The following is a 15024-nucleotide window of genomic DNA, read 5'->3' as shown; positions in this document are numbered from 1 at the left end:
ATTAATTTCATATCTAGCTCAGTGTCAAGATAGAAAATGTGAGCAAAGGAGGTATTGGTAGTATCACTGTAGGATGCATTACAGTCAGCTTTCCACAGATGATTTGCTTAATTTTTAAAAAGCAAATATCATGGTGTGGTTCAAATACATATACATCTATAGATACAAGAAGTGTTGTCATGGATATGAAGATGCTAAGACTATGAAGAAGGAAACATTCACAGATCAAAGAAAGAACCTTTACTATGTATAGTCAAAAAAAAAAAAAAGCTGGAAACCTCCAGGAATGACTTTGATCTAATAAAGGTTATTACTTCTCCCTGCAAACCTTGCTTTATTGTATTTATGCAAACAGATACAGAGCTGGAATGAGAGCAAAATAAATTACCTACTACACATACACAGGGACATGGGCACGTGTGTGTTTTGCAACTCTCCTAGCCCTATGGAGCCCACATTCTCTGGGCTCTCTCTGATGACCTGTGCACACTACTTCAATTTAAGCAGAAAGTTTTCAGGGCTCTACTCAAAGAGCTAGGCTGAATCACATCAGAGACAAAAGAAAAGCAGGAAGGGTCTCAGGGGGATGATTAGACCCCTGGAAAGGACACTGACTGGGGGTGTTCTGTAAGCCAGGCAGCAATTGGCAGCAGCTAAGGAGAACATCTCTCAGGACTCTTCACTCAAGAACACAGTAAAAATGTGAACAAAATAAGTGGCCATAGACTCATACCTGGAGGTCCTGGGCTTCCTGGTATACCAGGGAAACCTTTAGAAAGAGAGGTTTTCAATTAGGCAGTGAAGTCATCAATACTAACATCAGTGAACCTTTAACACATATATTTATTCAAGTACACATTACAATCCTGAATCAAAGGCTAAGCTAAATAAACTAGAAATATCTCCAAACAATAAATTTATGGAAAAGGCCCTTCTGTTTGCCATCTTCTCCACTGATGTTTCCCCAATAGGGTAAGGTCTATAATGTCAAAAACAGGAAAAGGAATGCTTGATTTTCCCTTGTTACTGAAGAATTTTGTAAATTCTGCAAGCCATTTCAAGATTAAAATTTAGCTACTTATTTTTCTAAAGGAGTCTATTGCACTATTATCCTTTTTGCTTGTGTTGATTTCCATCTTCCTTAAATTATCTCACTGGATTATTTAACTCTCATAAAAACAGATCCCAGTTTATCCTTTACCAGTCTTTAACTGAAAGGCAGACTTATGATGAGAAGAAGCACACCACAAACTACAACAAAATGTAATAAACTGAAAGCAATTATATAAATAATTTGAACATTTCACATAGAGCTCCTGAGCTGAGAGACAGAGCAGTTTTGATTTCCTTTATTAAGAAAACAAAAAGCATAACTCAATCAAAAACAGGCAAGACAAAATACATACCTTTTTCACCTTTTTGACCTTTCACTCCAGGCAAACCAGAAAGTCCAGGATCTCCTTTTTCACCAAAGGTATCTATTGGTCCAGCATCTATAACCTGAGTCATAGAACAAAGACTAGAACACTAGACACAAACAACTCTGCTCTCATTTGTATCTCCTCCATTCTGACCTCAAGGTACAGAGGCTGTTTTTCTTTATGAAAACAATTTTGAGCAGTTTAGGTTACAATTGCAATTTCAGCAATACCTAACAACTGCTGTGAGAGAGTTGTAGGTGTTGAGGAATTACCAGAGAAAAATAAAAATTTCCTATTCTACTAAAGTTCCTTCCTATCCGCAGTAGGATTGAGTGGAGAGCTTTCTAGCACCTTTCTGATGAAGAATGATTCCAAGAAAGCTCAGCATGGTCTAAGCACTGATACATTAGATTTGTACTACCTGTAATTTTAAAATATTGTGTTTTGACAATTTCTGCTAACATTAATCTGAGTTTAGCACGTAGGATATTAACATTTACACTACAATATTCAGGACCCAGGCATAATTTTAAAATCAGATGTTGGAAATTTCCCCCCATGTGTCGGGAAGCAGCACCACCAATGATCTATTGGAAAAGTTAAAAAAATTACAGAATGCAAACAGACAGACTAACTCTTTTGAACTCTCTTTTAGATGCTTTGTAATGATTAACAATAGCCATCAAAGTTCAGAACTTGTGACATTTATATTCTTTGATAGGTCCTTTCCCAAATTTCAAACATACTTATGGAATTGCATTCAACCTTTGTTTTCAGTAAGAAAAAATGAGGACATGACTAAGTAGAACGAGATCAGACCATGCAGAACCTTATTTTTTTCCACATTGTGTGAACATTTTTACTTTTTAGAAAATTTGTATTTTCCTTTATATTTAAAATAAACCAAATTATTTTACTTACTCTTCCTGGAGGTCCTGGGAAACCTCGTTCACCTTTGTCACCCTAGATTAAAATAAAATTGACAGTTTAAAGACAGATAATATTTTCTTCCCCACAAAATAAGATTTCCTTAGGAAATAAACACTTTGACACAGATTTATAGACCTTCCACCATGGTAAGTACCCAGACCATTATAATAAACAGTAAGTAGTTTGTGGGCCTGTTCAGCTTTACACTATGGAAAGAAAAACTGTAATTTTTAGGAAAGTATATTTGTACATCTGGTGGCTGGGCAAAGAGCTATGAAAATAAAGCCTGCATTAATCAGTTCATATAAAATATATAAACTAGGGATGCCAAAGCTACCTAATTTTGACTTCTGAGTCTCTAAGTCACGATTTTAAAACTCAGTAACATTCATTTACTGACTTTATGTGCATTCACTGCTTTAATGCACATCTATGAACACATGATACAAACTCTTATCTCCTCATTCTGTGTGATGGAAAGCAAAGTTCTCCACTTACGCACCTTGGCACCAGGCTGCCCAGGTTGTCCTGGAACCCCAAAATCACCAGGTAAGCCCTGTTTGTAGAAGACAGCAAAAACAGAAAAGACAAATATAGTTGTATCTTATTTATAAGACACAGACAATTCTTTGTTTTGAACTCAAGACACTACTGGAAATTCAGTAAAATACATACAGGTTCTCCTTTTTGTCCTGGATCACCATCTTTTCCAGGCTTTCCCTGTAAAACACCAAGATCCATTTTGCTTAAACAGCCTCATACATGCAATTTCTAATTCACGATAGGTGAAACACTACAATAAAAAAATCACTGTTGTAATTCATTCATCAAAGTGTGCTAATGCAGCTAACAGTGCAGAGGCAAACTATGACTGCCTACTGCTTATGTTACTCAACATCCTATAAGCTGCAGAACTAATCCTGCAAATCTCTTCCCAGATCCAGGAATAACATGGATTTCCCGGTTAAGGAGGCTTCAGAACAAAATATATCAACAACACAGGAAATTGTAATCAGAGCCAGAAACTTTTCCCTTCATAGCAAGACCTTTCTATATACATATATATATACTCTCCAGCCTCACAAAACCTTATTCGTTGACGTTCAGCACAAGGCTTAGCAAGTGGCCCCGAATCAGATCTCATGGTTATGTAGTGGTAAAAAACACTTCCTCTAAATTGAAAGCTTATATTACAGCTTACAATACAGCTCATATTTCAAATCATAAGGCAAGTTATAATCTGGAATCCAAGACTCTCTCCTCCAAAGCAAAATGATTCACTATTAGACCACTGTGTTAGCCTACAGAGGAGAACAGATTCCCTCCCTTTCTCTTTCTATGGACTGTGAAGGGACTGGCACCTAGGCTTGTAGCCTAAAATCCACTGGAAGCTGGCTTGTAGTTGGTGTCACAGTGTTTAGATTGTATACATATCACAAGAAATATGAATACGTCCCATAAACCCAAGAAAATGTTTGTATTTAAAAAGTATGTAGTGCATGCATTTCACTCTAAAAAAAACCCAGTCACACCAGTTTAGGTAAAAATATTTCATCTAAAGCACTGCAAATGAAGGATAAATAAGATAAATAAGATACATGAACAGGCCACCACCACTAAACTATGCATCTATAGTATCTTATGAAGAAGGGTTACAGGTAATTTTTAAAAATTGATTAAAATCATGATCTGTAAAGCCAGGAGAGTCTTCATATGCACACTGTGATTGACATTAATCATACGGTTTCATTCCACAAAAATAGACTATTAGGTCATAACATCTGTTAATTTTTCAAGCCTTATCTTATTTTCAGAAGTTACTATAATTTCCTTGAACAACAACAATTATATATAAAATAGCTTGGAAACTTTCCTCAGAGAACTCTGCAGAAGTTGAAAGCTGTATTTTGAACAACTCAAAGATGCTCTTGTTTCCTCAACAAGTTCTAGACCAACATTTCTCTATTCTTCCAGCTTTCAAGCCTTTATTTACTACAAGAGTGAAAATACATACATGATAACATAGATAATCTCTTCACCTATCTTTACTGAACAGACAGGATGACAGACCATTTGACCTTGAAGTATAGTAGAGAGGGTTATTTTCTCTTTTTTTAGGTTGAAGTGCAATTCAGTGCCTATGGATGGGTCTTTATCTAAGAGTTTATGAAGATGTACTATTAGGGAAACAATACTTTAGCTATGTCAGCACATAGAAAATGTATGGGTTTGCTGCCAGCTCAGCTATAAAAGATATAGCATGACTCATGGAGAAATTGTATGGATGAGACAATGATATAGGTCAAAGTAGGTAACAATAGCTGAACTTAGAGCTTTAAGCCTCTACAGTCAGGCTAGAAAACAGCAAGGAACATTATCTCAGTCATCTAAATTTTTAGCTCCATTAAATTTTTTTTGTACGAAATTATTCCTTTAGTTTGAGCAGATTTATTTTGTATATTGCACATAAGAGCATTTTAAAAAAATTCCATTTTTTAAATTTCCAGTTCCATTTCACTCAAGTCATTCCTATAGATTGACTTGCTTTGCTTTTCCTTCTGGAATGACTAAATTTTGACTCAGCTGGGATCAAAGGGAATCTTGCCTTTGCCTTCAGCACTATAAGTTTCTCTTAGGTGCCTTTAGTTATCTGAAAGCATCTTGCATATTAATATTACTTTATGTTATTACTACCTGGACTTGTACCCGTGGCCTGCAGCAGAATTTTTGTTTGAAATATACCATATTCACTAATGGTTACTTAGTTTAATTAGCTTATGGAAATGATACAAGGACTGCAATTATAGTATTGATAAAGTTGAGCATACTTACCCTTGGACCAGGCTTCCCAGGGTCACCCTTTTCTCCTTTGAAACCTGAACCTGGCAATCCCTGGAAAAAATACACTATATCAAAAAACTTGCCAAATTCTAAAGTTAATTTGCTTTTATCAAATAGCTATAAAGATATTCAGGGCCATTATGAGATTCTTCACAATTTTTATAATAACAACAAAAAAAAATCTTCACAATACTCACAGGGACTCCTTGTTCACCTTTTTCACCTGGATCACCCTAATGAAATTACCAGATAAATGTAGATTAGTAACAAAAATCTTAAACATTCTTCATTTAGGTTGTAAATCATTTAATTCTTCATGTCAGCAAAAGTACATCTAGTCCTGCTCTCCACTTCAAGAACCATGCCTAATAATATGATGTGGAAGAAGTTAGACAAACCCAATGTGGATCCATTTAGCTAGTTTATTATACTACTACATATTGATAAGACTGCCTAATTCATTATCTTAAAAATTCATTAGAACTCAGATTCCATGAAAGTGATTCTGTATCTGAGAAGTCCAGTATAAGCTACTCAGTTCAAATTTTTAGAATACTTGGTGTTTATAGGATGGTGCTTATCAATCCATGCTTCTCAGAAAATATTCTGCTGTGCTACTTATTTATGCATTTATCATATATTTTTCACAAAGACAATAAAATTTAATTCATTAAGTAAAACAGAGAAATTGAATACTTGGCTGCAGGTGACAATATTTTCTTTTTCCTGTTTGACTTTTGTTTGCTAATTCTTATTGATCCTACTTTAACGAAGAGTACAACAAAATTAATCATTTAGTGTCTCACCTTTTCTCCTCTTATGATTTCAGTCCCTTTTTCCTTCATATGTGGTGCTGGGCCTGGGGGGCCTGGAGGGCCCCTTACCCCTTGTTCTCCCTGTCAATACCAAATCCAGGATAGTCCATTGAAAACAAACATTACTTGAGACAAACATTGAGAACAAACATTATTAAGACAAATAACACTAAAGAGATCTACCACTCACTTTTAAGTACATAAATCAATGGGGGGTTAATTTTTTTATCTTCCAGTCAGAGAAAGGGTTACACATGGAGTTATACAAGACACAACTATATAATGGATGACAGACAGAGACTGCCCTGAAGAAAGATCTCTGAATATCCTTTTTAGGGTATTAGGATCAATACAGAATATCAGGAACATACTCGATTAATTATTGCAGTAGTACAAAAGCCTTTTAGTGTTTCCTTTAGGAGGCAGGAGATTAGGAGGAAAAAGGTCAGGTGCAGAAAGTCAAGGCCTGCAGGAAAATGTTAGCCAAAGTTTGTAGTGTTTCATCAGCTTTACAACTATTGGTAAAGGCCACTTTCAAGATGGTAACTCTGGATCATACTTTGTGAGTATGTATATGTCCACAGGAAGGTCAGAACCTCATCCCCTTATGTAATGCAAAAGCACTTTCTTTTACAGTAAAACACAAAAGCCTTGATCCACTTCTGTCAAGCAATATTATTTATTTTTTTCAGTGAAAACAAACCTGAGGAGTCCAGTAAACCTTCACATACTTCTACAGCCAACATTTTTCAAGAAATTTCATGATAATAAGGTAATCTCAACAGTGTCATGTAGCAAAAGTACCTAAGAAACCTGACTTTCTTATACTCCAAATGCCTCTGTCCATGGCACTCATGAGAAGCTTCTGGAGAAGGACTCAGACATATTATCAGTTTACCAAATAACCCATGACTATATGTATTTTTTGGCTCCTGAAAATGGAAGATAAGGCACTTTGGCCTAGACCTCTCAATGGGAGAACTTACACATTAAACCTAACATGTTTAATCTCTCATTTGATGCTGTTTAAGAGAAAAAATGAGATCCTGGATCCTTGGCTTAGTTTCACTTGAAAGTAAACCTGTCTGTGTGCTCTGGAAACTCCTCCTGGTCGTGCCAAACCAGGGTGAAAAGTGACCACTGAAAAATCTGTTTGAAAAGTATACACTACCAAACTAAACTAAGGCACAGCCTCACAAGAGTCCTGGCACAATTAATTCTGGTAATTCTGGACAGAGCACGTTAAATCTCATCCCTCAGAACTAAACTGACTTAAAAAAAACTCATGATGAGTCCTAATATAATAATAATAAAGAGAGTAAATGTTTCCAGATTTGCCTGCTGCAAACTAAAGTAGTTGGTACCAGTCAGAGATGCAAAACAGGATAATGACCTGAATTAATGTCAAGTGTAACATCACCATGAATAAAGTCTGTAACCATTCGGAGTCTTTGTCCATGTAGGTGTAAGTTACAGATTTACTCAAGTCTTCCAAAAATTACAGTGCTGATTTGCTCCATCGATTGATTTCAACAGTTTATTTATTTAAAGTATCAAGAATATTTTGCACAGTTATTCTCTGAACATTTTAAAAAGAGAACTTACCTTTTCACCTTTGGGACCCTGAAAACCCAAGCCCATGTAGCCCTGAAAGCAAAAATTACACATATTTGGTCATTCTTTAATCAGCAGTGCATATGTGAATACACGCATATATGAAGGTATTTTGGACATGACAGAAGCTGAGAGTTGACAAAAAGACTTACTCTTTATCATAAAATGTCTTACCTTCTCGCCTGGGAGTCCTGGTGGCCCTGGGGGACCCTACAAGACAGTATATTTTAGCATATATCTGTATATAGTACCCTAGTTGAAATAACGTTTTGTTCTATAAAGATGGTAAAAATGCAAATCTTTCCATTAAATCAAGATGTAAAGTCTTTTTCTGCTACTGTCTGTAACTCACAACTTAGAATAAATAATAAAACCAAACAGAATCTGCCTAATGTATCTCATCAGACATTGTTTTGCAGTTAAAAGTGTTGGACTTAATCAGCATCTTGTCAAAAGACAGTAAAGAAAACCCAAAATCTCTGGTACTGCACTGTAAAAATAACTTTATTGCTGACTTTTCTTTTTTGCAGTTTTACATGGTAAATATTAATCCTCACTCCTCTTTCATTAAAATTGGGGTGGTTTTTTTGCATCAGCAAGTGCAAGTGATGACCAAACTGTACCATCACTTTTCTTCACATCACTTTCAATTTTTCCTTCAGAAGGACAAGTTCAATAGCCAAAAACATTGGAAGTAACTGATCCCTGCCAGCCTTACCTGCATTCAATACAGGAAGGAAAGATACTGGGTATCTGTTAGACCTGATAAAATGTCAAATGGCTGAAATGCCTTCAGCATTTGGCAATTACCATAATAACAGACAGTTCACATCCTGCTTTCCACAGCACCATTTACTGTGGCTGCCCATAAGGACAAATCAGCAAACATTTTGATTTAGATCTGGCTGCTAGGTTTGTGTTTGTTTTCTATAAATTGAGGGGAAAGAGGAATAACTATGACAACACCTTCCTCAGTAAAATGCCCTCCAAGCATGTAAGAAGAGATGACTGTGGGAGCAGCTGCTATGGAAAGCCTATGTTACTGACTCATTCCTCCTTCCAGGAGGCTAATCATGAAGCCTGGATTCATAGGTTATCTTTTCCAAACCCCAACAAACATCAGCTATACACACCAGCTGTAACTTTTTGATAATAAAGCTCTAATTTATATATATATATATATACTTAAAGGTCAAATCACTGTGAGAGGAAACTTACTGGTTCTCCTGGAGGCCCCTGTGGCCCCATTGGTCCCTGAAACCCTGGAGTTCCAGGTGGACCCTATGAAAAATTAAAACAGCATAGTTAAAAAGTGATATCTATTTGGTAATTTCATGATACTGATATAATTTTAATTGAAGTTTGCTGATGTTCCAACATCATTTAGACTTACAGGTAGTCCAGGTTGGCCAGGAAAGCCTTTATCACCTTTTCGCAAACTAGGAGGTACAAGACCAATTACTTCACCTGGATCTCCCTATAATAAGAAAAGAAAAAGAATAACACTTGAACATCCATTCAAATACAGGCAAAAAACCTAATACTGAGATGAAAGGAAAGTTGGAGCTATGCAAAGTTTGGAATCAACTGGAAAGATGACTTTTAAGAGTCACTCTTTTAATTCAGCTGAAACATAGCAAGAGAATAAAAACTAAGTCCTTAATTGCCAAATTTTCTTTAAAGCCACAAGAAGAGATTCCAGGCCCAAATCTTCCTTCATACCATAATTTCCTATACAGTAATGGATAATGAGAAAGATTTCCCCACCAAATCTATCCCTGCTATAGTGCCACCACACAATTAGAGCATCTGATCTGAATGTTGAGAGAAGTGGTAACCTCACAATCACTTTTTCCTGACTGAGATCTTCAGTCATATACCCAATTTTGACATAAAAGCCATTTATGGCAACCTTTTTCTTCAAAATGGGAATCTCCTTTTTCTTACTTTAGAAAACTACTATGATCATTACCTGCTTCTTTCTGTCTCTTTTTTGATCTCATTTTTCCTGCATTTCTGTACAAAGTTGCAATATTGTAAATTATTTTATTTCAGGTGCTGTGTACCTATGCACACATGCCTAGGGAAGACACATTCAAGCACTTCATTGTTTATAGACTAAGTCAGTTCTTCCCATGTGAGATAAAGAGGAAAGCATTTTACAACTTCAGATAGTCATGTCATTACAAATCTGAGATTACTTTAGACATATTCTTAGCTTACAATTCCAAAACATAACTGTTCATTTTAAAGAGCAAAATCTTTCTGTTGACATCCAATATTTAATCCTTCATATCTCTCAGACTGTGATACCTAGTTATTTAATTTAATTTTCTTTCTTTATGAAATAAAGCATGTTAGATGCTTCTCATATTATGGGCTATATGACCTTCTTCAACAAATATTATATATGTAAAACTATTTTGATAAACAAAATACCAACATGAAAGCAATTGTATGAATCATAAAATATATCAAAATTTTTATGCACAACCACATGGCCACCATACTACTTACACATAATTAATAATATGTACTGTTTTTTTTTCCACTGGGATACATGTAATACTTACACTTTTAAGACCTGCATGGAACAATACATATCTTCAATTGTTATTAACTGGAGGTCACCCCACTGTCTTTATTTAGTGGGACTGTAGAACAGAGTACAAAGTGAAACATACATGTACAATTGTTCAGTGTTTAAGTGAGGACTTCTACTCTTAGAGGGTGTAGAGTTCACCCTTATTCACATTGTTAGCAGTAGGACACTTAAGAGAAAATGTACCTTCATTCCAGGAGGTCCTGGGGGTCCCTGTGGAAAAAGACATACTTGATGTTATTTTTCCTCAGTATTGTATATTTTATATCTTATACTCTACATAATTTCATATAGTCATATTTGCATTACAGGAATCAGAGTTGAAACAAGTGAATCAAGTATGAAGGAATCTACTTACTATGCTCCCAGTCAGTCCTGGTAAACCTGGTGGACCTACTGGACCTCTTTCACCCTGAGGAGAACAGAAAAATTAGTTTTGTTTAGGGAACATCTGCTTGAGGGATGCTTTCATTTCAACACAGAAGTACTGTTATAAACATATGTAAATGTCACCTTTGTGCCATTACATCCTGGTATGCCAGGTGGACCAGGAGGACCTTCTTGTCCAGGAATGCCCTACATGAAAAGAAAGTAAAGAAGTCATCAATATTTGCAATAAACCAGGTAAGAGGTCACAATGAAAACTTTGACACTCATTGTAAAAATACATATACTTCATACATACAGGAAGGCCTGGGTTTCCTGGAAAGCCTGATGCTCCTGGGGGGCCCTGCAATTGATAAAAACATAAACTGAAACAATAAAACCACAACATAGGAATGATGAGCTGAAGCCTGAGTCACAAATCCAGTGCTGGCAGTCCAGAAAGAAGCAATAATTTCTTTTAAACTTCCTTGAAAAAATTGCTTTAATCTTCAAAACCTCTCAAACTTGGCACCTTAGCAATCGATAACTAACAGCACTTTCTTTAACATTTCTAAGCAGGAATATGCATTTTGCTTTCAACAGGAACTGTAGTAGAGCCTTATGTACTGTTAAAAAGAAATGCAGAGGTGCTGCCTTCTCATACACATCCTTCTCACAATGAAACTTACTGCAGGCACCTCTTCATAGTAGAGGTGAAAAAGTTAAAGCACTATGGAGATGCTTCTCTACCTTTCATACTCCAGTGTTATCAATTCCATCCTATTATTAAAAATCTACTGGGTTGAGATAACTCATGCTCCTTGAACAGCTTTCCAATATAATGAATCAGGAGTTTGACTTGACACATTATTTTCATCCTAGCAGCTATTTATTCATGTAGTATTTCCTAATACCTGTATAGCAGAGAGTGTGTATAGGAATACTGCACTCAAATAGTACATTTGCATCTTCCAAAACTTTGTTATTGCTAAAATAGAGTCTACTGCACTGTAGCACACAAATACTTCTTCCAGGAGATGCCAGTTTCTGTTATTAACACTCATGATAACCCAGTCTATCATGAACACCATACACTGAAATAAGGATTTTTTTTGTCTAGCAGAATACCCCTGCTGTAACAACTCCGATACTGCAGCTTATTCAATAAATTCCAAGTGCTGCAGTAACTGCAAGCAAGTAGAGAACAAAACTGAGATGGCATTTTGAAAATCTGTGAACAAGAGAGAATAACTGAAAATGTATGCATCATTACTGCTCCAGTCATTTGAATCTTTTTTCATTATTCCATTGTGAAACATGAAAATGCTCAGAATGAGCTTGGGACTGCACAAAATCCCAAAAGGCACAGCCCTGGCTAATAGAATGTGCTAAAGGAAGTATTATACATGTGCCACATTAAACAGAAACAAAAACAGGAAGGTTAAAGGCACATTCAAAGGCTCTTCTAGCCAAGTCAAGAAACCTTTGTCCATGGCTTTAATTTGGCTCTGCACCCTGTGCACATTTTTAACATGTATGTGCTCATGGGTGTGTCAGCTTCTCTGCTGGAGTGCTTTAGGGAGGTTAGATGGCAAACATAAAGGAGAATTTTGCATGTGGTAATAAGGTTGGTTCATATTCAAGCTGGAAAAAAGCCCCTTGGTGTGTCAGAAAGATATCAAAGGCATACTGAAACCAGTGCTGTCGATGCAGGGGCAATGCAAATGGACAAAGGTACTGACTGCCCAATGCAGAAAGAACTTCAAAGGCAAAACCAAGAATTCTTAAATTATTGTGAAGAGCATGGGGATGTCATTGATTAACTCAAAGAAAGACTTGAAGGCAGTCATAGAGAATTAAATACATATAAACCCACAGACATAAGAATTGCAGAAAAGTAGGTTTGAACTCACTCTTGTTCCCTTTGTTCCTGGCAGTCCTGGTTCTCCAGTATCACCCTGCAAAGGAAAGAGATAACTTTGTTATTCCTAGGGACAATAAGTTAGGGAAACCTGAGTGTTTTAAATATTAAAGCCTAAGTTCTTACCTTAAGCCCTGGTGGCCCAGGGGGACCTTCAGGTCCTTGCATTCCAGGAAACCCAATCACACCCTGTAGTCCTGGTAGGCCTCTTTCTCCCTATGGAAGAAGAAAACTCATTAGAAACTGAAGCTGCTTCTTCACACAACCCAGCAATCCCCCTTTTCTGTGCTCAAGAAACCTGCTAGATGGCAAAAGCTACATGTGACGGCAAATGTTTCATTTTGGTAATTTAAAGAAATCTTACTATAAATACAAGAAATATTTCTGGTTCAATAACAGTTTGGCAGAAAATAAGTGTGGCATAATAGAAAAGCAGTTCTTGAATGTCAATGAAATCTTCCTTTTCAGACTCCCTATTAACTCTTGTTAACAGCATATTTACAGTCCTGGGATCAGGAAGGCCACTTCCCTCTGATAAGACCTATCTGCATTCCCATTGATATGCCTCTAAATCCTGGTGGAATTCAACCCCCCAAATCCACAATTACATTTCTGCAAATTGCAAATATCAATGTTTAATCACTGAGGTATGAATGGCAAATAACTCTCTTTACATATCATTCACAAGAGCAGATTCTGGACACCAGGCTTGTCATTTAGTCTTGAATTCTAGGGTAGTTCAGAGACAGTGCTTTGAGATCCAGGTTGTTCCCAAGGAGCTGAACCCACAGATTGTATGTGTCATCCTTTAGGTTCTCCTTTAACACTATATAGGACAACAGTATTCCACCCATACTCTAGATCAATATTGAAGCCATCATAGATTCACCATACATGGACTCCAGTGAAATCAAGAGGAACACTGTCTGAATAAAGTCTGCAAGATCTACGCACTAGGGAGAGGGGAAAAAAATTATGCATATCAAAGCCTGAGAATAGCAAATAAGGCAAATCACTTCATGTAGGAAGTACCCAGAGTTCTCCTTTCAAAGTGTGCTGTGAAACAGGGAGAAACACTTGTGGGAATATTGGATGAAAAAAACAATGTGCAAATGCAAAAAGGAAAAGGTAGAAAAGCTCAGACAACAGCTAAAAAACATGACACCTGCTTTAGAAACACAAATCACAGACCAATTTTCGAAGAATAGCAACAAGAAAATAAAGCCAACAAAGTTCAAAACACACTAAGGAATGCTACAAAAAGATTTAAGTATTTTCAGCAAAAACAGTGAAAGACAAGACTGCTATTTTTACTTAACACACAATGAAGTATCTGAATTTTAGGATTTGGTTAATAGCAAGAAACTTTTCTCCAGTTTGCTCAGGACAAAGATTCCCAGAAATATGTCAGTAACCTGCAGAGTTCAGCTGAGGACAGAGTTCACAAGAGAACATCTGAGTTTTGGAGAGCTCACCCTTCTTGTATGTATAACAGGCATCTTGCAAAGAAAAGTTTATGTATGATATGCAAGCAGAAGAAACTGAGTGATGACCTGCAGACATGGTACTAGTTATGCTTTCAGAAGATAAGAGGAATCAGAAGATTTGTGGAGTTACTGGGATTGATGTTGGGTTTTAGCCCCTTGGCAAGGATTTTGTTAACAAGATGAAGAAAAAAGGGAGAAGAGAGGTGACTGAGAGATAAGAATAGCAGGGCCAAGGAGGGAGGACTGGAGAAAACTATAAATGGGATGATAAGAGCATGAAAAACAAATCAAATTAACACTCATTTATCAAAATTTCCTGCCAGGAAAAATTCTCCTGTTGCTTCTCCTTTCTTTGTCCCCCAAAATATCTTTTTCAGTAAAAAGGTACTTTCAGAGGGAAATCATCAGGTTTTGCTTGAAGTGTTGAAATGGCATAATCTCCTCTACTTGCTCTCCAGAATTCTTTGCACAATTTGAAAATAAGGTTTTCTTGTAACCCAAGTCTGAGGCAGCATGTTAGACCACAAAGCACAGCAAAACAAAGCAAACAACAGAACAGCTGAAGGAATAGATCTGTAGGTCAGCTGTAAGAGGTACAAAGTCCAAGTTCGAAAGTAAGCAGACTTGTTTTGAAAAATGTTTTAAGGAAGAATGTATCAGGATCCAGGCCCCTGAATGAATGCTGAAGTAAATAAAAACCTGAAGGCTATCTGAAATGTTAAATGGATTACTGCAGTTCTTACACATATACTTTAGCCAACTAACTGGCACTGCAGGAACACTTGTTCCTGCAAAACCAAATGCTGTGTCCCTTAGGATCAGATTTTTACATTAATCCCTGGGTACATGCTCTCATGACCTGCTGAGAGATGGACTGAGAAAGGAGAAGACATTCAAGTGCCTAGAATAGGGTTTTCCATTGCTGAAGAAAAGCACAATGTGCAAATGAGAATAAAGCCAGATTATTTTGGCACTCACAGAGAAACACAAGCCATGTGTAACACAACTAATAGTTTCTGCACTCAGT

The 15024-nt window shown here is 36.5% G+C and overlaps 1 protein-coding gene across 1 annotated transcript in view; it reads right to left on the bottom strand.

Moving 5' to 3' along the window:
- The window catches only part of COL4A1 (collagen type IV alpha 1 chain), a 130645-nt gene that overhangs the window by 44869 nt on the left and 70752 nt on the right, over window positions 1–15024 (bottom strand). Inside the window, exons 3-20 of the mRNA XM_030445819.1 lie at window positions 12637–12726; window positions 12503–12547; window positions 10909–10953; window positions 10737–10799; window positions 10582–10635; window positions 10410–10436; window positions 9015–9098; window positions 8840–8902; window positions 7796–7831; window positions 7613–7654; window positions 5999–6088; window positions 5390–5425; window positions 5184–5243; window positions 3027–3071; window positions 2854–2907; window positions 2343–2384; window positions 1407–1500; window positions 734–769 (exon numbers count right to left, since the gene is read on the bottom strand). Of these exons, the coding sequence (XP_030301679.1) occupies window positions 734–769; window positions 1407–1500; window positions 2343–2384; window positions 2854–2907; window positions 3027–3071; window positions 5184–5243; window positions 5390–5425; window positions 5999–6088; window positions 7613–7654; window positions 7796–7831; window positions 8840–8902; window positions 9015–9098; window positions 10410–10436; window positions 10582–10635; window positions 10737–10799; window positions 10909–10953; window positions 12503–12547; window positions 12637–12726 (1006 nt within the window). The remainder of the gene's footprint in view (window positions 1–733; window positions 770–1406; window positions 1501–2342; window positions 2385–2853; window positions 2908–3026; window positions 3072–5183; window positions 5244–5389; window positions 5426–5998; window positions 6089–7612; window positions 7655–7795; window positions 7832–8839; window positions 8903–9014; window positions 9099–10409; window positions 10437–10581; window positions 10636–10736; window positions 10800–10908; window positions 10954–12502; window positions 12548–12636; window positions 12727–15024) is intronic.

The sequence above is a fragment of the Calypte anna genome, chromosome 1, assembly GCF_003957555.1.
Source record: "Calypte anna isolate BGI_N300 chromosome 1, bCalAnn1_v1.p, whole genome shotgun sequence".
NCBI classification, from domain to species: Eukaryota; Metazoa; Chordata; class Aves; order Apodiformes; family Trochilidae; genus Calypte; species Calypte anna.
Note: the sequence above shows the minus strand (reverse complement) of the source record. Positions and strands in the feature narration are given on the sequence as shown.